Below are 25,858 nucleotides of genomic sequence, written 5' to 3'. Positions count from 1 at the left end.
TTTCTATGTTGCTTTAATCAACAACAAACATGATAGAAATGTTTAAATGTGTCCGTCCTTCAACAGAGACAACACAGGATCTAGAGACAGATACTAGAGTTTGTGCTTTTCTAATTTCTCTTATGAACTTACCAATTTTAATAACAATGAAAACACTAATTCATCAAAGTGACCTGTTAGATTCATCATGAGGCAGATGGTAAATATGAAGAAACACTCAGTACAATTTAATCACAGGTTTATTTATTAAACACCTTTTCAATAACAACAATGAAGTTGTGAATAAAATTAATGAACATGAGCTGTACTACACTGACACCTGCTTCACAATCTGAACTGTCAGTGTTCAGTTCACACTAAAGAGTGTGTGAGGTCACACATCCGTCTCTGAGGTCACAGCATCACATCTATGAAGAGTCTGGTTCTGCTCCAGGTTGCAGTTCTGGTGGGTCAGTTCCATCTGTTTCCTGCTGAACACCGTTTGATGTTAAACTGGTCGATACTTTCACCTGTGAAGGTGGTGACTGAGCTGGAGCTGAACACATTCTGCTCTTCACATGTTGTTACTGTCATTAATCAACAACAGTAGAAAAAAAGTAAAAGGCAAGAAAGTGAATCTGTGAACACTGAGGACAGAGAATAATAAACAACTAGAAAACTCCTGGAGAACTTTTGAATGTTGCTGCTGCTTGGTGCCTGAACTTCACTCCTCTCGTTTCAATCTGCACAAAGGACATTACTTTCAGTTTCATTCATGTCGTAGAGACTCATCCTGACACTGTCCTCAGTCACTGCAGCTGTCCCTCAAAAAGCATTTTGAAGCTGTCACGACTGGCCAAATAACCTCACACTGATGGTTTCAAACACAAATGTGTGCCCACAACCACAGCAAGACATGTACATGTATACACACACACATATGTACATGCCTTAACAGAAGTTGATCTGCATTAAAGCTATACCACTACATCCCCATGTAGACGATCACTTCTAACATCAAACCTTTATGACCTAACCTTACTTCTGACCTTTTTGAGACTCTTATCTTGAAAGTGTCTGTGCTTCTGTGTTTGGCAGTATAAATTGCAGAAGGTTTTGTACAACAGAGCCAATAATTCCCTCTTACCATGTTGAGACTTTTATTTTGAAGGTAATCCAAATTGTGGAGGTGGTGTGTTTCTGTCAATATACACATATATATATATATATATATATATATGGTATAGCTTTTATATATAAAACCTAACCCTCCAAAGAGGGCTGGGTTTGGTTGTTTTGAAGATGTCTCCCCATTCATTCTCTATGGGAATTTTTTTTCCTTTTATCAGCATTTACGTCGCCATGGTTACTCAAATCGATAAAAAGTCACAGCACACCATTCCTGATCGAGCCACACGTAACGATATATTGTTTTCTCAAGCGTTGCCCATCTATCCACTGCACCACAGCACATGATGTGAGCTGCAAGAATAAAAGAAAGCACACATTACACATGAATCCTCACATACAGTAACAGCATTGTGTCCAGTGGAAACTATTTACAACATTTTTACCAGGGAAACAGTCAGTGTCCAGTCTTTGCACTGCGCCATCCTGAATGCAATTTAAGAATATCATTAAAAGAAAAGAAAAAAGAACTGTGCAGTAAAACAATGATTCAGTTACCGTCTTTGTCATCTTTGAATATATAAACTTCTTGGGCCGTAGCCTCTGTCCTCGACCTCCTCAGCAGCAAACAGCAGAGACTCGGTCCGAGAGCAGCTGCTGAACATAGTGGAGCATTAAGAAGACACAGATTTACCTCAGGAGCTGGTGGAGACCAAACACAGAGCTATTTAATTTAAGGTAAACACAAGAAACTTGTGCTACAGAAAATGGACCAGACTCAGTGAATAGCTCCCTAAGCTTAATATGTCCTATGATAACTATTAATTATAAAGACTAATGAGCAGTGATAACTAACATGTCTTTAGGGTCATCAGGTGGGAACCTCCTTTCACCAGTGTTTCGTCTAGTTGGTCCCACGACACCTCCAGGAGGCTAGACAGTGATCACTGGCGTCCCAGAGTCACTCCCCTAATGCTGCCATCACTGCTCCTCACACCACCACTATTTTCTTTATCTTGCCTATGCTACCACAAACAACACCATCATCAACTCTGACAAAACACACTAACAGATTCAGCAAACAAACTCCCCTAAACAGTTGGAGAAAGTGGCGGCCATTTTGAATGAGGGAGGTAGAGTCAAGGAGAGATGCCTTTTGAGCTAAACTCTCCCCCGCCGGGTTAGGCTGTGCTCTACCCCCCCCTATTCCCCCACTCTCCAAGACAATGAGGGAGGTAGAGTCAAGGAGAGATGCCTTTTTGAGCTAAACTCTCCCCCGCCGGATTAGGCTGTCTCCCCCCCCCCCAAAACCAATTCAATCCAAGCAAACAATACAGGCCACCTCACCTGGACTAACCGTATGGTCTCAAAGAGGCTCACACAGGCCACACCCCCCACTTAAAAACACTTCCTCTTCCTGGATTTCTTCCTTGCTTCTCCTAAGAGTCTGTCTATCCTAAGTGCTCCCCCTGCTGGGCCCCCAGCTACCATTACTCCTTCTCATCCAAATCCACTGACTGGATCTTGCTGCCTCATCTGACATGTCCTTTACAATTTTCCTCACACTCTGTCCACTTCCTCCTAACTCCCTCACCAAAGAGACAACAGACCTTGCTACAAATCCTCTACATCCTACTTCCACTGGACAAATCCTAACTTTCCATCCTCGCTGCTCTGCTTCTGCCCCTAACTCTGCATACCTGAGCTTTTTCCTTTCATATGCTTCCTCAACTAAGGCCTCCCACGGAACCGTCAGCTCTATGAAATATACTTTCATTCTACTCCTAGACCACAAAACTATGTCAGGCCTTAGCTTTGTACTGGCTATTTCCTGGGGAACAACAAGCTTTTCCTCCTAAATCTACCTGCATTTCCCAATCACAAGCACCTTCTAAGCTGCCTTGCCTTCTTGTTGTCTTACCAACTTTCTCTCCCTCTTGAACAAACTTGATTGCAACCCTCTTTATTTTAGGCCCTCCTAAATTTGCCTGCCTCCGTAACTCTTCAATTCCTGCAGCTAAGCTTTTTAAAACCTGGTTATGTCGCCACGTATACCTGCCTTGCGACAGACTAACCTTACACCCTGACAGACTGTGCTTTAGAGTTGCAGTACCTGAACACAATGAACATAGTGGGTCTCCATTTACCCAGAGTTTTAGGTTCTGGGGAGTTGGCAGTACATCATAAGTTGCCCCTATCAAGAATCTAATACCACTTTCCTCCACACTCCAGAGTTCTTTCCAGCTAAGCTTTTTCTTGTCTACACCTTCCCAATTCACCCACTGTCCCTGCTTAGCCTGGGCCACTGCCTTAGCACCCCTTAATAATTCCTCCTGTCTACGAACCTGCTCCACAACTAGCTTTCTCTTCTCTTTGGGACCTGCTCTACTCCACACCGGTTTGCCTGGGCCAAGCCCGAAGCCTCCCCGGCCTATTTGGACATTACCCACAATCTCTGTATGCCTGAGCGTTGCTTGTGCCTCCTGCACTGCGATTCTTGGATTCCACTTTCTTCCCTTGATTGGGTTTGGAACCACCTTACTAACTACCGCATCTTTACTCCCAGATAACAGGAGCTCTGTCCTAACCTTGGTACATTTAAACTCCTCCACTAGACTAGTTACTGGGAGCTGAAGTATGCCTTTCCCATACAGTGCCACCATGCTTAAACATCTAGGAACACCTAGCCACTTCCTAATGTAAAAGCTGACCTTCCGAAACTGCACTACCTGTTCTCCGTCATTCAAGTCTGCCTTGTACCACCTACCTAGACTCTTTACTGATTTTTCCCTAATTATTGGAATTTCCTCTTCATCTATTACAAACTTCCTATCACTTAACTTCCCTCTACTTATTGATATACTTCTAGACTTACTAGGCTTGATTTTCATACTAGCCCACTTTAAGTTTTTATTAAGTCTCTCAAGTATTCTTTTCATACACGGCACCGTTGTAGTTATCAACGTCATGTCATCCATGTAGGCCCTAATTGGTGTAAGGCGCATCCCATCCTGCCGCCTCTCTCCACCTACAACCCACTTAGAAGCTCTAATGATTACCTCCATCGCCATTGTGAATGCCAATGGAGAAATCGTGCACCCTGCCATAATGCCTATTTCTAACCTCTGCCATCCTGTTGTGAAGCCTGCTGTGCTTAGGCACAGCCTAATATCTTGGAAATATGATTTTACTAAATTAACCACTACTCCAGGCACTCTAAAATAATCAAATGCCTCCCAAATAAGGCTATGTGGCACTGAACCAAACGCATTTGCTAAATCCAAAAATATGACATTCAAGTCTCTTTTCTCTGTCTTGGCTTCCTGAATCTGATGCCAAATCATGCTAGTGTGCTCTAAACATCCTGCGAAACCTGGTATTCCTGCCTTCTGTACTGCAGTATCAATTAAGCTATTCCTTTCTAAATAACTAGTTAATCTCCGTGCGACTACGCTGAAGAAGATCTTCCCCTCTACATTTAGGAGAGAGATCATTCGAAACTGACTCAGGTCTGAGGATTCCTTCTCCTTTGGAATAAAAACACCTCCTGCCCTACGCCATGCTCTGGGAATAACCTGTTTCTCCCAAACTATTCTTAATTGCCTCCACAAAAACTTTAGGATATCAGGTGCGCTTTTATAAACCCGGTAGGGGACTCCATTTGGCCCTGGGGCCGAAGAAGCCTTTGCACGCCTGACTACCTCCTCAACCTCCTTCCACCTGGGTGGTCTAACATCCATCTCATGATCTATCTTTCCTACTGGCGGCATGTCAGGTGGAAGGCCTACTACTCTATTCTGCTCAAAATCTGAATACGTGTTTCTTAGATACTTTTCTACTTCTAACTTTGTTGCCTTAAGCTGCCCTCCCTTTTCCTGGTTAAACAATCCTTTAACAAACTTGAAAGGGTCCCTGTAAAACGCTGTCCTTACATACTCTTTATTCTTTCTCTTTTTCCTAAGATACTCAGCCCTTCTAAGTACTGCTAGTCTGCCTCTAAAATCTTCTTGCAACACATTAATTCCCCTCCTCTCTTCCTCTGTTGCCCTTTTCCACTGCTTTCTTAATTGTCTCCTTTCCTTAATTAATTTTTTCTCCATTTCCTTTTGCCGTCTAGACTTAACTAACTGTGCTCTTTCAACCCTCTTTCTGTCTTGCACCCCAAATCTTTCTGCACCATAGGAGTAAATTACATCCCCCATCTTCTCTAATCTATCGCTTGCATTTCCTCCTAGTCTGCTTAAAATTACTGACAAATCTCTATTGACTGACTCCCATTCTTTCTTGCGACTTGCCCTCGGCCATTTTACTCTAGTTTTCTGCTCCATATTTCTCTCTCTGACTGGCCTATTCACCTCAGTCTCAGCTGCATCCCCTCTTGTAGTCTCCTCTTCCCCCTCTGTAGCTGTGTTATTGATATCCTTCGAACTGTGGTTTTCTACCTGTCGCTGGACTTCATCCGACTTATTCAAAGAGAGGGAAAACTGGACTGACATCATCATGAGACATCAGCTGACACAAACACCACTCCAACTGCAACAAATCAAATATAATAATTATAAATAATGTCAATTAAAAGTTGTAAATGAAGATAGAAAACATTGTCCTGTCTTCTCTTCATCTCTTCCCTCCACTCCTCCACAGTCTTTCCACCAACAGTCACAGTGTGACACACCTGCAATGTGAGTGAGGTCATTGTCAATCCTTCTGGGTTGGACACACTTGTTGGAGATGTATGGCGTTGGCAGCCGGAGGGTTTTTCCTCCAGGCAGCAGCCCCCGCTCTGCCACAGCAGCTTCAGGTCACCTTCCTCTTCCTGTAGGCTCTGGTCCTGGGTACAGGTAGTCCAGGCAGAGGAGGTGGAGGAACAGAGGAGGGGAGTGGTGCTGGAGCGAGGGGAGGACCAACAGCACTGGATGAGGGGCCATGCTGTTCATCGTCTGGAGGAGGAGGAGGAGGAGGAGGAGGAGGAGGAGGAGGAGGCAGACCCCTGCTGGAGGGCCCAGGCTGCTCCTCCAGGACATTGAAGTTAAGGGTCTGTCCCTGTCCCACCTGGACCAAGGACAGACCCTTTGCTGAAGGGAGAGTCTGGCCAGCACCTGGAACACACAGACAAACACAGACTGTTTTAGGATTTTCAGCTTTCATTAAAAGATAAATCACAGAACAGATTACAACACACCAACAGCTTTATGACAAACTCTTACCACTGAGTCCTCAATTCAATTCAAAAAGCTGGATGTTGGTCTGAGCCATCAACCTGGGGCCGACCAGCACTGCCTCTCTGATGCCACATAATCCTTGAGAATGAATGATCACCGAGTCCTCACGGTCCCTCTGGACCACGTGGCCACCAGGTGAAGATGCAGAGCTGGTTGCAAACGGCCTCCACCAGGCAGCTAACACTGGCCCAGTTTGCAGGGCCCGAGTTCAGTCCAAGAAGACAGCTGAAAGATAATCAGAGAGCAGTGTGTGTTAATAAAGATCTGATATTCATTAGAGGAAACAGTGATATCTGAAGTGAATCTCACCTCTGGAGACTCTCCTTCCCAGGACATGAGGTGTTCTTCCCCGTCGCTGCCTTGAACTGTCACCTGGGCTGCCTCTCCTGGTCTCTGGGAGGGAAGACAAATGTTAATGTTAATATTTGTGTGTGAATTTAGTACACACACAGCAGTGGTGTGAAAGCAGCTGTAAGAACATAAACTCTGCCTGAATTACACCTCATCCTAGAGAAACTCCCTGGTGGGAAGCACCTGTTAGGAAAGAATACTAGAGATGGCTGTTGGACAGATCAATCAGTTAGACATACAGTGCATTTAGAAAGTTCTCACTTTTTTTTACATTGTATTATTTTGCATAATCTTATAAATCATTAAATTTCATTCATCAATGAACAATGCCAGCAAGCTAGCTGCTAATGTAGCGCTAATGAAAATGCAGCCATTATCATCAATCATTTATTACAATATATCATTGTTAGCATGATAATTGTTATCGATACTTATTATGATTATTATTTTTCCAATTATAATTATTATTTTAACTATTATTGTCATAATTATTATTATATACAATCAAACAAAATGTCACTTTATATACACTTTGTCATTTGTCTATCGTGCTTCATGGTTAAAATGTCTTCTACGTCACCTTCTGTTTGTCCGTTTGTCACCAATAAAGATGCTAGCTATCCCCCCACTTGTTATTTTGCATTCTTATGAAATTGTTAAATTCATTCATCAATGAACAATGGCACCAAGCTGGCTGCTAATGAAATAAGCTACCCCCCATGTCGCCCTCATTTTGAAATCTTATCATGAAATTGTTAAATTCAATCAATGAAAAATGCCAGCAAGCCAGCTGCTAATGCTAGAGCTAATACTAGAGCTAATGAAAATGGGGGACAGGTCTATATACTGTACGCACACACATACATATTGTTAGCATTATAATTGTAATCAATGTCATTGTTATAGAAAAGAAGCTAATCCTGATGATCAGTGCTAATGCTAGCAAGCAGTGCTAATGCTAGCAAGCTACCCCCCCACCCCCCACCCCCCACACACTTTTATTTTGCAATCACCTCCTGTTTGTCCGAGATAAACCAAAGAGAAAAAAAAAAGGCTAATGCTAACAGGAACGGCGGCTAGCTCCCGGCCCCAGTGCAGGTCTTGCGCCCAGCAAGCGGGGCTAGCCCCAGACTTAGCTCCCGGTTCAAATTAGGCTCAAAATGATTTTGAGCTTATAATGTTTACAAATAATTCCAATATTTGTAAAATCAAACTTTGTAAACCTGGAAAAAAAATCTGCATGAGAAATTCAAGTTTGTGCATGTGAAAAAATAAATTGTTCTTCTGACAAAGATTTGTATTTCTTAAGAGTGTGAATCAAAACTGAACAAATTGATTTACAACTACAAACACTGGAATTATTTGTAAACGTCTAAACTTTACAAGCTCAAAATCATTTTGAGCCTAATATGAGCCTGGATACACATAGCTACAGCCAACAACAGTTTTGTTTTTAAAAACATCTGCTAACTAATACACATCTCTCAGCATAAAGCAGGCTATGTTAAACCTTACCTGGTAGTTTACTACTTGTAGAGCTTTGGGCAATGAATTGATAAACAGTTGTTACCGAGTAGTTCCTCATTATTCCATTACAACACATTCCTTAACAAATCAGACACAGCATATTTCCACAAGTATTTTAGTTTATTCAACCAAATATTAATAATCACATCCACGTTGTTTTCTGATGCATTCGATATGACGACAACTTTAATGTAATAAACAGAATATAATTTTAACTCATCTTAAACTTTAAACTATGATCTGTGTGGAAATGTAACAACACAAAATACAAACTGCTTTTAACAGAAATTAACAATTGTTTTTACTCATTTTGTAGTTTAATGCAACCCTTTTAAACTTGTGAAATGAATCTGCATGAAATTCAGATTTGTCCATGTGGGGGGAAAGAAAAATAAATAAAATTGTGTTCGGCGACAAGATATGAATCATAACAAATGCTCAGTGGTGAGGTTTAACAAAGACAGGGAAAGAAGAAATGCTTTTGTGGATGTCTGTGTGCAGACACAGCAGAAAACTAAAAGTTTGACCCTTGTAAATTCAGTGTGTGGGAACAGCGTTTTACAGTTTTCTTCTCTGTATCAGGACACAGATGTAAATGCAGAAACTTGCATTTGTCATGCAGATTTATTTCACTGGTTAACAAATGTTGATTTACAACTACAAACATTGGAATTATTTATTAAGGTCACTTTACAAGCTCAGTCATTTTGAGCCTATATGTATGGGGTGGAGTAATGTGCATGACTTACCATTTCTTGCTGGTTAAGGCAAGGTATGGTTCTGGCCCGAGGTGGATTCTGCCATCCCTATGAAAACACAAAAGGAAAAATAAGGACATGTCAAGCAGCTCCTCTTTTGACTATGAAATGTTTGAGGCAGTCTAAGGACTTCAGAACATTAAAGATGTATCAATCATCAATTTAAACCTCATTTAGCATATACTGTAATAAAAACAAGACTTAATGAATAAATGATACATGTACATGTGAAGAATATGTAGAAGACATTCATATATATATAAAAATAAACAAACACATTAGTGGTGATGCAACACAAAGACACTGAAAGAGAAGAGCTTCTGTCAATGTCTGAACACATACAAAGCACAAAACTTGGTGCTCAAAATTCCTCAAAAGTGCGTGACACTGAGGTTACAAGTAGAATCTAAATTCAGGTGTGAAAGTAGGATCTAAATACTTGTGACCTCAGTGTCACACACTTGCAGATTTATGAAGGCAAGGGCATACTGCAGGACACATGGGTGGGCGTTGGCAGGCTATAGCAGCATGAGGAAGGGATGATGACATCATCACAAAGGCAGACTCAGAGCATAAGATTTATTGCCGGATAGGTTTTCACTTACAAGATATTTGGCTTGGTGTAGTATCCAATTAATGTATTCATATGAAACAAAAAAAAAAAGTAAAATACTGCAACATTTAAATATAAAAAAATTAAATGAAAACGATACTAGACAACTATGTACAAAAGTGTTTTAGAATGACAAAACTCCTGCTGGGCAAGATGTGCAAAAGGTATTGATTAGGGGATGTGCAAAAGATCGCAGTATAGACAATATCTGTCATGTGCAGGGATCATACCTAAAGGTGTTGATGTGATGTGGTTGGTGATTGATGAGGCCAGATGCAGAAGAAAAGGCAGGTGCTGGTCCATCATTGGTGAAGATTAGACTGGACTTCTGGTCCTGATACAGACAAACACGTGATAGGACAATTCCTTTAGATCAGCGGTCCCCAACCTTTTTTGCGCCACGGACCGGTTTAATGTCAGACAATATTTTCACGGACCGGCCTTTAAGGTGTGGCGGTTAAATACAACAAAATAAAATGATAAGACCAACACAAAAACTGTGGTATTTTGTAAATATAATAATAAACGTGAATCCACTGTGTACTTGTATGTAACTGTATTAGCAGCGACTTCCTGACATGCGCCAACAACATAATAAGAGTAACATCCTCTCTGCCCCCTAACGCTCTCTGGTCGCTATGGTAACGCTTAAACGTGCCTTCAAAATAAGATACACCACAAAACAAATATAAAGTACATGAAAAATGGATCAATTCTTCACCAAAAGTGAATGGCCTTTTAGCCTTAGCAATACGGTTAGCCACCAAATATGATGCTCTCAGTGCACTTGCATTTGTTGATGTGGAGGCCCTCAGTAATTGCTTCTGTCCTTCTTGTTCCCGCTTTTCTCTTTCAAAATACTCCAAACGCTTGTATTTTAATGCAGGGTGCTCGGTCTCCAGGTGGCAAAGCCGTTTTGAAGGCTTCATTGCCTCATTGGAGAGCCAGTTGCCGCATATTATGCAGAGCGGGCTTGGTGCGTGAGAATCACCTGTCACGATAAATCCATATTTTAAGTAGGTTTCCTGGTACTGTCTATTAAATGCAGCTTTCTTTTTCTTAGTGGTCATAGGCTCTTCTTCTGTCTCCTCACTGGGCCTTTTCCCCTTTGCAAAGAAACTTTCCAAAGACGTCTGTTTTTTACTCATTTTGCTAGCTTGTGGGTTTAATATTAGCGTTAATGTATCACGTGACCGAGACAAGCATCTTGACATGTGTCAAGAGTGAGTCACGTGAGTCATAGACGGATGTAACGGAGAGAATTCTGTCATTTTTCAAAATAAAACGTTGTTCAGACTTGGATAATAAATAAAACGGAAATAATGTAAGTTATTTATTCTTTCTGTGCGGCCCGGTACCAAACGACCCATGGACCGGTACCAGTTGGGGGCCCGGGGGGTTGGGGACCGCTGCTTTAGATCATACAAGTTCTTTATATTCAAACATGTTAGATCTGTTGTGTGAGTATAATCAATCATGAGGACAGATATGAATAGGCAAAAATAAATACAGTATGAATATTATGAAATGTAAATGCAAGGAAATGAAGAGTAAACAACTAGAGGTGTGATAAGAAGTCAATGTACACACACACAATATATATATATAAAACCAATATAGGCAGTGGTATATTCATTGCTAAGAATCAGCAGTATGAACATGTTTACACTGTGGGTCTGATTTAATCACAGTGGTATAGACAAGTCTTACTTTTAAAAGTGAATGACAGCATGTTACTCACCTAGACCCTCCTCACTGTGTCTGGACTCTTTGCCGTTAGTGAGACAGGTGGAGGCGGTATTGCACCTGTACTGGCTCAGATCCTGATAAAGACAGAGGGATGCTGAATCTCCTGAGAAATGTAAAAGCCCTAGTGCACTTTCAATCATGGCTGATCTCCTAACAGTAATGTAAAGTTGTTACAACATGGTGAACCGATCGACGTGTATTCACTTGGTCTACTGGCTCCATACAATCTCACATTACAGTCAGTTACAAGATGAGCCTAAAGTTACTGACGTCACTAGCTGGACAACAGCCGAGAGCAACAGACACAATCCTACTAACCGCTAAAACGTCTGTGGTTAACGTCAATATCACCACCTGAAATGTTTGTCAGTCGTTGCACTGATTGTACTTTTAGCTTCAGAGCTAACATAGATGCTACTCACCTGGCTAACAGGAAAGTTGCGAGCTCGGCATCAAACCGCATCTCTTTCCTCTCAGCAGCTTCTCCAGCGGCGGGAAGCCACATCCAGATTTACTCGTGTTGCTTCTTTTCTTTGCCGTTGAACGTGGTTTCTTGTCGGGAGCGGTCCTTCAGGATGCAGATGAATATCGTCTTTTAGGAGGTTCAGCCATTCCTGTGTTTCTGTGATGCTAACTTCAACCGCTGCCGGAAGTTGTTCTTCTTCGTGGGATTGAGGGCAGACTTGACGCGCCACTGACTCACACAGCGTCTAGTGTCACAAAGTGGTATTACAACAGGGGGGACATGCTGGTGAGCATGCGCATTTCAGTAGATAACGCTGAAAGACAACAAATAGAGATCTTGATCATGACATCATCACTGTGGCTGCTTCACACGCTGTTGATAGTGTTCATTCATTATTTGAACATTTTAAACTAAAGTTCTGGCCACATCTTATATTGCACCTTTACAGCACAACCACCAAAGCTGACATTTAAAAGTAAAGCTACATGTTCTTTGACCACATTGCAAACCAACTTACAGTTTTGACACTAAAGTTAAAACAAAGACATTGACCTTAACTTGACTGATATTGACACATTTGATGCATACAAAACATTTCGATTTGCTTTTACTGCATATAAATCACAATCATGCTTTCCCATACTTACATTCAATATTAGATGTACAAATGTTTGTACTTTGCCATTTTGCATTCAGGCCAGTAGATGTTGCACTGCTCACATGAAGCATCAAGATATAAACCCTTTGTGGAACCACTTTGCTGAGAAAGTAAAACCTCCGAAGCTGTAGGACTCACATCCAGTACCAGGCAGTTGATTTCTGCAAGCAAAGAAGATACAACAGCCTGGGAAATTTTACTCACCGACTATTTCACTTACTGACTGTGGACTGCTCACAGAGCCAGGTTTCAGTTCACTGATGCCATGTTGGTTTCTAGTGTCAGTATATGAAGCAGTCATTGGGCTGTCTCACCAGTCACTGTATGTTAGCAGTCTTTATGTAATGATCCAGCTAGGGGAATAACCAGGTGTTATTAGTAAAATCAGTCTCCTGGGGGGCGTCATGGTCTAAGCAGGTGCTCCATGTGTAGAAGCTACAGTCCTCACTGCAGTTGGCCCCGGTTCGAGTTCTGCATCGGACGGCCTTTGCTGCATGTCATTCCCCCTCTCTCTGCCTTCCCATTTCCTGTCTCTCTCTACTATCCTGTTCAATAAAGGCACAAAAGCCCCAAAAAATATACTTAAAATTTTTTTTTTTGATTTTAAATAGTTGATTGTAAATTGTACACTACAGTATTTAATTCATCCATTTATTATTCTTTTATACATGTTTCCAGTGATGTAAATTGTTTAAATTAATGTAGTTTATAGTGTCCAATAAAGATATTTATGAAGCTCTTGCTTTAACTTTGTTGATGGTTTTTATAGAACACATCTGGTATGAATTTTCACAATAGTAACACGTACAACATTTTGTGACTATTTCTATGTTAGCTTTAATCAACAACATAAATACTAGAAATATTTAAATGTTGTCCGACAACACTGACAATGAAGGATCAAAAAACATGCTGATGTTAATTGGTAAATACTTTCACCTGTGGAGGTGGTGACAGTGCTAGAGATGATCCATCACTTAATCACAGTTTAATATTTATAAATTATGTTCTTAAAAGTGTTGCTAACACCTGTTGACAACAGCAGAAATTAAGTTGCAGGTAAGAAACTGAACTTGTGAATACTGAAGACAGAGAATAATAAACAAACTCATCAGCAGTTAATCTGTCATTTCATCAGAGGAAGATGAACTGGGAGGTTTTCTAGCATCATCATCATCATCATCATCATCACAGCACATTAGAGAACTAAGGATGTCCATGCAGTCTCCCTTCTCCACAACCAGATGAATGGAAACTAACGGGCTGCTCTGTACATGAGGTCCTCCTTCTGTTGGCACAGATCACTCAGTTTTCAGTGTGGAAACCTTTCAAATGACAATAAAACACAAACACTTGAGTTAAGATGCGGCTGATCACAGTTAATCACAAATATCGATCAGCTGTCAGGATAGGTGCATGAATGTCTGCTTCAGTTGAGGACTGGTTTGAGTATTAAATCAACAATCTTCTATATGACAAATATTTTTCTACACATTTTGTAAACGTCACGTTATCTTAACTTAAACTATCACGATGTGTTGATGGACAATGTATTAACTGACATTAACGCTGCGCATTACACTAACGCAGATCACTTAAACTTGGTCACGTGCGAGAAACACAAACCAAACGTCTTTAGATTAACGTCGTTTAAATTCACCTTTTTATTGGGCTTTGACTGAACACCTCCAGGGGCTAACCCAGGTTAACACAGGTTATCAGCCCAGCGGGGCCAGGTTCCGTTAGCATATCAATTGCTAAGTTATCAGATAACACTAGCACCTGCTGCCTAGCTTGGTTAGCAAGGTGCATCTTCACCTGAACTGTGATATTAACAGGGATGCTCATTTTGGCTAGCAAAGAAATAAGCTTAAAACCAAATGTACTTACCGGAAAAAATTGAACCGCCGACTCCTCTGAGTGTCTTTGAGAACAACTAAACATAGAACAAGACATTTTCAGGCAAACAACATGTTGGAGCTAACTTTGATGAACTGAAAACACAATGACAAGTCAAATGTCTGACCAATCGCTCTGACGTCATATCCGGATTAACAGGCAGGTCCCTCTGTGTGTTAATGACGTGGTAGCCACGCCCTAAAGCCACTCTGCTTTAACGTCTATTTTCTTTTAAATAGGACCATAATTTTAAAAAATAAACACCATGTTGTATTGAAGAAAACTTCAAACTAGAGATTCAGACCATAAACACATAACGAATCAAATTAGAAAGTAGGTGTTGAGTGGGAGAGCTGCTGCTGGGTGTCTCACTCCTCACTGCTGCTAGTCTTCTGTTTCCTGGTTTATTTTATATCTGACAAATTCTTATTTTGAGCGAATTTGAGTTGTAGGGTTTTAATGGAGAACTGTAATATTAGGAAAGGTCGGACGGAATCTGTTTGGTCGCCTAAGAGAAGTTAAGTGAATTTATATCTTGCAAAAATATCAGGTAAGAAAACATTTACTCTATTGTTTTGGTGACATTGTTTGTGTTCGTGTCGTTTATTTCTGATTAAATAATGCTATAGACGGATAAACAAATGTCATTAAGTATGTATGTTTATACTGCGTCATTAACGTGTTAAAGTGAAAAGCTAACCGCGATTAGCGCGCTAGCTATAACAGCATTTAATTCAATGTAGAAGAAGCTAATTTTACTGTGTGTTGCTAGTATGTGTTAATGTTGTCAGATGGTTTAAAGCTGAAACCAGCTGATGAGAGGTGAATGAGTGAAGTGAATGAGTGAAGTGAAACTGTCTTGTACTCACTTGTTCACTCAGACAGAGAGGACCAGGAAACACAGTGAGGAGCAGAAGTCTCCCGCGCAGCTGCCGCTTGGTCTGGACTGTTGTCTCCAGCCTCCCGCTCATGGTTCCCATCGCCGAGCATCAGCCAGTTCCTCATTGTTCCCCATGTTCCAGAGACTCAGGGATCTGTGAGGAATAACTAACATGCTGTTTGTTTGTAGCTCCGGTTAGCAGCATGACAGCAGACATCACTGAAGCTGTAATAAACATCACAATACAATATTACAAAGCTACAAAAACACAACACTCTTATGTACAAGTTAATTTGTTGGTCCGAGACACTGAGCAAGAGAGAGAGAGAGAAGCCAGAGCTAACTGCTAAGCTAAAGTAACAATCAGTTCTAAACAGCATGTAAACAAAAGCTGAATCAGTGAAACTCGCTATAAGCAGCAGAGAGCTGTGGGTGCTGGAGCAGAACTGCTCAGTGTAAATGTACAGCAGGTAGTTAGTCACTGTAATGAAGAAAACAACAACATTAACTGTGTTCAGATAGCGCAGCAATAAACTCTAGCGGTAACAGAAACTCCAGAGACTGGCGAGGAGACGCTGCAGTGACGTCAGCACGTAAACGGTCCCTCACTGCTGGTGATGAAAGGTGATGTACTCTGTGTAAACGTGTTACTGCGGCACATTTTTAAAAGGGGAAGAGGAGGGTAAAACATCTTATATGGGGATGATAATAATAATATATGGTAAAAGTATTAAACAACATCTTTAGGCTGCCAGGGAGCCAGTATCAGTTCCAAGGTGAAAACAGCACCAAAAGCAATCAGTTCATTCCAGTCAGGCTCTTTGCAGCCTGTGCACACAGCTGATCATTATTAATGTACACTCAGCTGACAATTTATTAGGAACATCTAGCAAAAATTGATATAGCCTAATACAACAGCCCTGTAATAAATCGTCCTTCATGAAGATTATAGTGTTTATACAGAGGTGTTTCTGTTATTTAGTCTATCTTGGTTGATATAAATGGGTTGGACAAAATAATATAAAATAATAGAAACTTGAAAGCCATGGCGAGTGTCTTTATGTAGCAGTAGTTTTGTGTTGGCACCGGTTCTGAATATTTCTGTCTCTTTGATTATTAATAATCAGAATCAGCCCTGAAAAATCTGTTGATCCCTATTCCTGTTAGTCAATTTAGGCTGATTCTGTCCCTGATTAATTAATGTGTTATTCAGTTAATACCAAGCAATACACCATGGATGAATGAATCCAAGTTCTACTTGGTTCTATACAGTACATAATATATACAGTTGATCATACTATTTGCCTTTTTTTTAATCCTAATAAGTAACATACTGCTCTGATCATAGGTGCTATCTTCATCTCTAATGTGGTGTTCCTTAACTAGTTATGAAATAAGTACAATAAAGTAATTTGATAAACATGACCTACTCTGTCTCTTTACAGTCTGCTGAGATCAAGAACTGCCGGGTAAGATGCTGTGATGCATTGTGGGGTTTTTAGTATCAACAACCTCAGGCCTTTATTCAGCCTTGCAGGTAACACTCTTCCAAACAAACATATTTACACCTGATATAAACTGATTGATTTACTCACTGGTGTTAAATATCTTTGGTTTGATCTGAAGTGAATGTGAACATTGATGTGTGGAGGGTAGATGGCCGTCACTGTACTAGAACCCTCCCCAAGAAGTATGGTGTGCAGTTACTGATCACAACAGCATGGAACTTATTAGTAAGAAGCATGTCAAATATTCAAAGGTAACAGCTCTGAGATATAACTGAATATTTTTTGGTGTGTCCTACTGTATTTAACGAGGCCAAGGACCCACAGCAGCACATCACCTGTGAGATCATGATGATGAAGAACCAGGAGTGACAATATATCACCAGGTGGTGGGGAACAGAATGAAGTGTTTCTGGTTTAAAGGCACCGTCCTCCAGCATTTAAGAAATGGAAGGTCTTTAGTTTGGTTTTAAAAGAACACATTGATGGGGCGAGTCTAAGATCAGCAGGTAAACTGTTTCAGGTGCATAGATGCTAAAAGCATCTCACTACACTTTGAAAATGCTGTAGGCACATGGAGATTTCCAACGTGTGATCTGCTGTGATTGTGAACTAACAGCATGTCTGAGATGTTCTGTGAAACCAGACCAGCAGGTGCTTTGTGACCAAGAGGAGGATTGTTCAAATTGTATCCTGAAAACAACAAGTAGCCAGGGAAAGTTTCAGAGAAGAGAGTTATGTGGTCAGATTTGTTGCTGGACCGCAGCAGCACTGACACTGACTCACTGGATGACTGACTGACTGACTGACAGAGTGAGTCAGTTTTTACACTTTATTTGAATTAGGATGTTTTACTTTAATTTTACGGTTTTTGTTTGTCCGTTTTCTTTTACGATTTATTTTTTTACAGTGTACCCTCTCTGAAGTGGGACTAAGTATACTGTCTACAGTCTGGGTGCATCCTCCTCCACACATCCACCAGGCCATGAAAGTGGACCAGCTGCTTTAAGACGTGCTCAGAGGATGGATGAGGCTCTGCATGATTGCAATCTAAAGTTGCATCTTCAGTGCAGTTAAAATCCCCACCCAAGAATAAAAAGTCCTTTGAGTTACAGCCATTTAAAACATCATGAACTTTAAGTAACTGCTTCCTCTCTGCACCGGTTGTTGGAACATAAACATTGGGGCATGGACAGGACTACCTTGGTGCTGGGTTGTGACAGTGGTAGCACCTGTTCAAAACTTTCGTTCATGGTGAGTCCTGTCTCGATGACTCGTTTCACCTTCTCCAACTGGTCAAGGAAAATGACCACGGCGCTGTTCATCTGGGCAGCCGATCTAACACTGCTGTGCCCGACCTTTCCCCCACAGACAGCCTGATGTCCTCGACACTGCAGGGGAACGTGGCAGTGATCTTTACCCTGTGTCTGTGGGTTAGGGATTTAAAATCCCAGCCGGCTGTGGTGTCAGCATGCCACCGGCGAGATGCCGGTAAGGGGGAAAAGATCAAAACCAGAAACACAAAAAAACACCAAAAAGCAACAAATCTAAGCTAATGAACTGTGATTAATAAACTATGTGAAATTAAAGCCCATTTAAAGATAAAGAATCAAAAGAAAAGACCAAGAAAAAACAGTCGCTTGTTCACTCACTCACACACCTCTCTCCCAGCATGCCCTCCGAGAGAGAGACAGACAGACAGAGAGAGAGAGACAGGCAGAGAGGAACAAGTTGAAAAAGGGAGTGCAACACTCGTTGATGAAGGAGGGGAGCTTCTGCTGCCATGGCAACCAGAGCTCCTGCTCTCAATCAGGTCCTCAGGGAGACCCCCGAGCTCTACGTGTGTTTGTGTTTGTGTGTGTGCGCGCGCACACGTGCGTCTTGATATCGCATGTTATCCTGAAGAAGAGAGACTGTGATTATTGTGGTCTAAGCACAAACACACACACACATATACACACACACACACACACACACACACACAGACAGACAGACACACACACACACACACACACACACACACACACTGTATTTAAAGAGCAGTGCAACATTTTTCGATTCTCTAAAATTTCGATTTCCTGTTTCTCTTAGAGGTCAAAGGTCACTCGTCTCTCAGCAGGTCAGTGTGTTGCCGGGCGAGTCATCGTAACCACGGCAGTGGAAGATCAAAACACCACACATGTCCCACAATGCACCTGACCTGTGAACACAGAGACATGAGAACGAGGTTGTCTGATGCAAACTGACCTGAAGATGAAAGTAAGGAGGGAGTAGGAGAGGAGAGGGGGGTCAGGAGGAGGAGGAGATGAAGTGAGGAGAAGAGAGGAGACCTGTGAACTTACCAGTTTGTATGTGTGTGCGTGAATGAATAAAGATACACCTGAGTGTTCAGTGGGTGGAGTCACCTGTGTGAGGTAACAACAGAGTGGTGTGAGTGGTGATGAGTTCTAGTTCATCAGCTTCATCTTATTCACTTCCTGTTTGTTCTTTGAGGGAACAAAGGTTCTGTGAGGGAGCTGGCAAGCATCCCCCCTCACTAAGGTGAAAAAACAATACACATTGGCTAATACAGGAAGTTTATTTTTGTTGTGCTCTTATTTTGGGAACTCCTACTAACCACTCTCTCTGTTTGAGGTCTACTTCCGGGGGGCGTGTTTTCATGGAGTGCACACATGGGAATGCAGCCACCAGACTCAGCAGGTGTCAATTACCTCATCAGGCTGTACCAAGTGGGCAGGAAGGAGAGAGGGGAGTGGGTAGAGGGGTTTTACTTAAGTTTGGCTTTTGTTGGGTATTTCTTTAGTTTATTATGTATTTTATTTTAATCTGTGTTAGTATATGTAAATATCAGTGTGGTTAAATTGTAAATAGGTATTCGATATCTGTGGTGCTAGTGTCTAGGGTCCCTTCCATATGTGATGTTTGGTAGAGGCTAGGGGTACTTATGCCAGGTGGGAAAGCAGGGTAGGGTGTCAGAGAAGGGGGGTCAGGTTGGATGTCGCCGCCGCCGCCGCCGCCGCCGCCGCCGCCGCCGCCGCCGCCGCCGCTGCTCCTCCTCCTCCTCCTGCCCACTGTAACCTGCTACACCAGTCAGACTGCTTTGGTTGTCCAGCCATTCTGCGACCTCTATGTAAGAGCTGTTGGACTTTGTTTGTGTCATTTGCCTCTGGTCACCAGTAAACTAAGAGCTCTGAAACCAATTATTGTGTGACTGATTCTGTTCTCTCTCATGCTTGCACTTCAATCCTGCTGGCCTTCATCCTGATTGTAAGAGTTCACCATCATCCAAACCTTACAGGTTCGTAAAAATATATTAACGAACAGACGAGAAGAAACTCAACCATCAATGTTCACAGACTAAGTCTGAGACCAGGACTTCGGACCAAGACCCCGACAGGAAGAGTTCCTAAGGTCCTGACTGATCCCGTTCTCCTGCTGTTGGACTGATCTGGCTCCAGATTTTCAGTTCTTCATACAGAAACGACAGTTTCACAAACCCCATCAGGTCCAGACACCGGGCTGAACCAGTCCACTTCTCTGTCCATGTCAGATTTATGACTGTCACTTCAAAGAATAATATTATTATAAATAATGATAATTATGATAATAATAATTATGATAATAATAATAACATTGATAACTTTATTTTTTATCTTTACAGAGAATATAAACGTGTTGCTTCAGTCTGTAGAACTTTGCTCTGACACCTTGTTTTTCAAAACTCAGATAAAGTCTGGACCTTCACCTGCTGACTCAGGGTCTCAGTTGTAAGATTCTCAGTTCTTAGAGTATCAGGTCTAGGTTCTCAGGTTCTCAGTTGTCAAGTTCTGGGTTGTCAGTTTTCAGGTCTAGGTTCTTAGTTGTCAGGTTCTAGGTTCTCAGGGTCTCAGTTCTTCGGGTATCAGGTCTAGGTTCTCAGTTCTCAGGTGACAAGGATGTAGCTTTACCTTGTTGTTCTGTTGGACAGACAGACAGGAGGCGGAGTCAGAGACGTGACTTTATTCAATGTGAGGAGTCGTTACAGTCAAACATCTTTAAAACAACAGAAGCAGAACGAGTGGAGCTGATTGGACACGTCAGCTTTGATTGACAGCTCTATAAATGTGTGAAGACACTTTTCTTTTGATACAAAACAAAGTTTGTTTCACCATAGACACACACAAACACGTCTGAACATGACGACATTTATACAAAGATATAAATACAATATTTATAATCTGTATGATACAAAAGAGTTTCCTCAGTGAAACACTCAATCTAATCACTAAACCCACACAGAAGACAGGGGGCGGGGCTCAAGTGCTTGGGGCGGAGCTTGGAGAGTAGTGGGAGGGGCTATGATCAAAAAGACAACTCTGAACAAAGACGACGGACAGTTACAGTAGCCTATCAGGATGCAGGATTCTACAGTGCGAGCATTAAAAGAAAACACAGACAGGTGGGGGCGGGGCTAAAGGAATGAAGGGGTGGGGTCAGGAAGGGGAGAAAGACAATTTTCATTTACTATTTTCTTTTAGTTGATGTCTTCACATCATCATCATCATCATCATCATCATCATGAGGTCGATTAAAACGATTAAAGGCCCCAAATTAAAAATTACTGCTGGACTCTGATTGGCCGACAGTAGCAGAGGTAAACGACCTGGAATGATGTCACAGTGAGGAGAGCCAATCAGGTGAATGACGCTGCGTTCAGGTCCTCATAGTGACATGGACTGATGATAGAGACTGAGCTATGACATCATGAAACCTGCTACATGTAGGTGTGTCTTCAGTGAATGATGTCAGAGTTCAGTAACATGAAGTTGATGAACAATATTTACAAAGTGGAAAATTACGATAACTCTGATGTGACACAAACGCACCATCATCCTCTGATGGAACCTTCCTCGCTCTCTAACAGGAAGTTCACGTCTTACTCACTTCCTGTAGGAAACACATCTCATTCTTGTTCCTTTCTTCCCTCCTCTTTGCTCACTAACTAGTTTCCTACCCTTCTTTCTTGTCTCCTAACTTCCTTCATTCCATCCTTCATTCCTTCCTTGGTCCCTCAGTAGGACTCTTGCTGATGGGTGAACTTCAGTGTGAACTCTGGTCAGACCTGAAAACCAATCACAGCCTGTTTGTTGTATCTGATTCAAACCCTGATGGGAAGTCCTGCTTTGTGTGAAGACACTTCCTGTTTGTCCTCCCTCACTGAACGTCACCTGGAGTCAGGTGTGTGCAGGTGTTTGCTGAGGTATTTATCATCTGACAGGAAGACAACTTCACCTACTCGTCAGCACAGTGGTAACCACGGCAACCAGATGTCAACCATATCTTTTTAGTGTCTCTAAATTTTCTGTAATCTAAGGCCTTTAATGTAGAGGAAGTGATGTCACATCACAGGTGTGACATCACAGACCCCGCCCCCCAGAGTAAACAGCAGAATAATTACAGAGCTGAAAGCACCTGGAAAAAACCTCTGTACAAAAAGTCCTGTTCATTGAAGCTCCTCCTCTGAGGTGATTGGTGGTCTTGGCCAAGGGGGAGGAGAGAGAAGAGGAACCAGGGGAGGGGTCTTACATCGGAGGGACAACAAGGCCGGACATGGCTGCAGAGAGACAGACAAAGACAGAGAGACAAAGAGAAAGAGACAGAAGCTGTAAATGTTTCATCTGTATAATAATAGAAAAGTGATTTAAACAGTGATGGTTGAACTGTATCATCATGTTGACAGGAAGTGATGAGGAGGGGGTGACAAGGACAGAGAGAGGACAGTAGGGGGAGAGAGAGAGAGAGAGAGAGAGAAAGAGAGAGAGAGTGCGTGTGTGTGTGTGTGTGTGTGTGTGTGTGTGTGTGTGTGTGTGTGTGGTCTCTAGAGACCTGCAGCTCTGACAGTCAGAGAGGAGCTGGTATAAACACTGTGATCCTGAAGCAGCTGCAGATGATCCACTGATACATCATCTGATCTGATCTGACCTGATCTGATCTGGTCACGCACACACAAACACACACACACAGAGCGTGATAGAGAGACATAAACACAGACAGAGAGAGAGGAGGTCCTCACATGCAGAACTTCATAATAAAATACTGAAATTTAAAAACGTAAAATAATTTTAATGACAAAGAAAATAAAACACACATCTGAGGATCCAGTTTAAATTTGATAAACACTAGTGGAGGTTCATATACTGATAACTTATCTATAATCATTAACATAATCATTGATCTAATAAGTTGAATCTAACTTTATTATTCCTAGGGTAAAAAAGTTTAATAAATTTGTATCAGTCAACAGCTGGAGCCTCTACAACTATTAATAACACACACACACACACACACACACACACACACACACACAGCGTGGGTAACCTGAGTACTGTTAGTATTGCATGGAGAGTGACAGGCCAATGCATGTTTTATTCACTACAACCCACAGATACATCCTCTAAACACACACACACGCACTGGCAGTTGGTGTGTGTGATGTCAGTGTTTCTGACAGAGAGGTTTGTTGAATGTTAAATATTCATGTTGCTCTCTGCCTTCACTGAGGCAGAAAGGCCACAGTAAGTGCGTGTGTGTGTGTGTGTGTGTGTGTGTGTGTGTGTGTGTGTGTGTGTGTGTGCTGCAGGAAGCAGAGCTGATAAAAAACAGCAGCAGAAACAAACTGAAGATCATTTACTGTTAAATGGCTCAGAGTTCTGCTGCTTCAATCATCCACTATAATACACTGATATAAAAATCAAAGAAGCAGAAACAAACCTTTTATCAAAGTTCACATTCATGTAATTAGATTTTAATTTTAGTAAATATTCATTAATTATTCATTTATCTTTGGAAGCTTGAACATATGTTGAACATATGTTTGTTTTCAGCTGTAAGACTCTGGATTAATGATAAGGTTTATTGGGATAATTGAAATGAGGATGTTAATGAACGAGGAGAAGAACTGCTCTGACAATAGCTGGAGGAGGAGGTGAAAGAGGACCTGAGGAGTTATTGGTGTACCTTGCAACCCATTGGAGTTATTGGCGGAGCAGTTTGGTGGAGGAGGAGGTGAAGCTGACGGTCGGACAACGGGAGCAAAGGCGCTCTTCTGTTTGACGGCAGCAGAGAAGGAAAAGACTCCATGAGAGGAGTTACAGTTGGACACTGCCATAGTCGGACTGGAGGGGACAACTGGAACACAGAGAAACCAGTTCAGAAACCAGTCCAGAAACCAGTTCAACCAGTTAAGAAACCAGTTCACAATCCAGTTAACAAACCAGTTCACTAACCAATTCAACCAGTTCACACACCAGTTCAACCATTTCACAAACCAGTTTGCAAACCAGTTCAAAAAGTTAATGTACCAGTTCAGAGACCAGTTTACATTTTAACCTTGTCCAGATTTCTCTAATGAAACATGTCAAGTTGATCAGAATCTGGACCAGGTCTGGACCAGGTCTTGTTCTGAACATGGACCAACATTAGGTTCAGGTTTTAGTTAAACCAGAGGTGAAGAAAGATCAGTACTAGATACAGTTACCACTGAACAGTGAAGTACTTGCAGTAGTATTAGTATTAACTGTAGTATTTACCTTGATACTTACTGCCGTAGGGAGAGTTTGCAGACGACCCATTGAGGAAACCCGGGGATGTTGCCACTCCCAGGTTTGGCATGCCGGTGTTGCCGTAGCCATTCATGCTGTTGCTTACTGTGTTGCCATAGTTACTCTGTTGGGGGGTGGAGCTTGGGACGTATCCCCGCGGCGACACACTGCTGGTGTTACGACTGTAGCCAACTGGAAGAGGACGACAGTGAGGTTGAATAAGACTGCAATGACCTGCTGCTCAGTACTACTCAGGTCTACCTGGGTACAGGTACAAGTGGGGTACAGGTACAGATACAGGTCAACCTGGGTACAGGTAGAACACAATAGTTAGTCATGGAGTTTCACAAGGTTCTGCTCTTGGACCGATACTTTGCAACTTATATATGTTTCCTGCAATATTATCGGGAAGCACTAGATAAGAACCTGAGGTCTTGGCGACTCTGAGGTCTTGAGGCCTCTAATGTCTTGAGGACTCTAAGGTCTTGAGGACTCTGAGGTCTCAAGGACTCTAAGGTCTCGAGGACTCTAAGGTCTCGAGGCCTCTAAGGTCTTGAGGCCTCTAATGTCTTGAGGACTCTAATGTCTCGAGGACTCTAATGTCTCAAGGACTCTAAGGTCTCGAGGACTCTAAGGTCTCGAGGCCTCTAAGGTCTTGAGGACTCTAATGTCTTGAGGACTCTAATGTCTCAAGGACTCTAAGGTCTCGAGGACTCTAAGGTCTCGAGGCCTCTAAGGTCTTGAGGACTCTAATGTCTTGAGGACTCTAATGTCTCGAGGACTCTAAGGTATCGAGGACTCTAAGGTCTTGAGGCCTCTAATGTCTTGAGGCCTCTAAGGTCTTGAGGCCTCTAAGGCCTTGAGGAATCTAATGTCTTGAGGAATCTAATTTATTGAGGCCTCTAAGGTCTTGAGGACTCTAAGGCCTTGAAGAATCTAATGTCTTGAGGCCTCTAAGGTCTTGAGGCCTCTAAGGCCTTGAGGAATCTAATGTCTTGAGGAATCTAATGTCTTGAGGCCTCTGAGGTCTTGAGAATTCTGAGGTCCATGTTGACTCTCAGCGCTTTGATAAAATCAGCAGTGAGCAAGAAGAAGAAATAACATGACTGTGTCATGTGATGTTTTTCTAGCTCCGTCTTCCTCAGTCCTGATCACCTGCAGTCCTTCTACCTGAGCTACTTCCTGTGAGTCGTACCTTGCGTTGTCTCTGAAACGTTGACGGCCAGCTGTCCACTGAAGGAGTTAACTCCCATCATGCCATGGGAGGCAGTGTTGCCTAGCGATGGGATTTGGTTGTGGTTTCTGGGAACGCTGTACAGAGCCTCTGCGATGTCAGCCGCCCTCTTCAGGATGATCTCCTACAGAAAAGTCACGTATGTCACATGATGACATGCTCAGACCGTCACACTCTTCTTCTTCTTCTACGATATAAACATCTTCAGGTTAAAGTTCAGGCTCACACACAGTTTGATTAATTTATTGATCAGAAGTGATTAACAATCAAACTTGATGACTGACTGTAGATGAACATGCAGATGTTTCA

General features: G+C 42.1%; 2 protein-coding genes across 13 annotated transcripts in view; both read right to left on the bottom strand.

Annotated features, from left to right (window-relative positions):
• Window positions 1-221: 221 nt before the first annotated feature.
• On the bottom strand, window positions 222-16,206 carry LOC130161874 (uncharacterized). 9 transcript variants are annotated; one of them, XR_008826195.1, is made up of 13 exons: window positions 15,220-16,206; window positions 14,342-14,387; window positions 12,441-13,776; window positions 11,750-12,106; window positions 11,320-11,401; window positions 9,809-9,912; window positions 8,957-9,013; window positions 6,639-6,722; window positions 6,315-6,554; window positions 5,783-6,206; window positions 5,463-5,640; window positions 1,666-1,764; window positions 222-1,461 (listed from the first exon to the last, which is right to left on the bottom strand). XR_008826195.1 is itself a non-coding variant. In XM_056365209.1 (11 exons), the coding sequence occupies exon 11, from the start codon at window positions 5,607-5,609 to the stop codon at window positions 2,910-2,912; it is 2,700 nt and encodes an 899-aa protein (XP_056221184.1). In that variant the 5' UTR covers window positions 5,610-5,640; window positions 5,783-6,206; window positions 6,315-6,554; window positions 6,639-6,722; window positions 8,957-9,013; window positions 9,809-9,912; window positions 11,320-11,430; window positions 11,750-12,106; window positions 12,441-13,776; window positions 14,342-14,387; window positions 15,220-16,206; the 3' UTR covers window positions 2,440-2,909. The 9 variants fall into 9 exon arrangements, 5 of the variants coding, with proteins under 5 accessions (XP_056221184.1, XP_056221182.1, XP_056221185.1 ...); XR_008826196.1 differs by having other exon boundaries at window positions 1,666-1,761; XR_008826197.1 differs by having other exon boundaries at window positions 5,550-5,640.
• Window positions 16,207-20,719: 4,513 nt separating this feature from the next.
• Window positions 20,720-25,858, bottom strand: part of ebf3a (EBF transcription factor 3a) — a 48,599-nt gene continuing 43,460 nt past the window's right edge. For 2 of the 4 annotated variants that reach the window (XM_056366904.1, XM_056366905.1), the window contains exons 13-16: window positions 25,511-25,673; window positions 24,304-24,507; window positions 23,732-23,902; window positions 20,720-22,328 (exon numbers count right to left, since the gene is read on the bottom strand). In XM_056366904.1, coding sequence (XP_056222879.1) covers window positions 22,297-22,328; window positions 23,732-23,902; window positions 24,304-24,507; window positions 25,511-25,673 — 570 coding nt within the window. In that variant the 3' untranslated portion in view covers window positions 20,720-22,296. The remainder of the gene's footprint in view (window positions 22,329-23,731; window positions 23,903-24,303; window positions 24,508-25,510; window positions 25,674-25,858) is intronic. The other 2 variants (XM_056366906.1, XM_056366907.1) reach the window with 1 other exon arrangement.

The sequence above is a fragment of the Seriola aureovittata genome, chromosome 21 (genome assembly GCF_021018895.1).
Source record: "Seriola aureovittata isolate HTS-2021-v1 ecotype China chromosome 21, ASM2101889v1, whole genome shotgun sequence".
Classification (NCBI taxonomy): domain Eukaryota; kingdom Metazoa; phylum Chordata; class Actinopteri; order Carangiformes; family Carangidae; genus Seriola; species Seriola aureovittata.
This window is presented reverse-complemented; position numbering and strand designations above follow the sequence as displayed.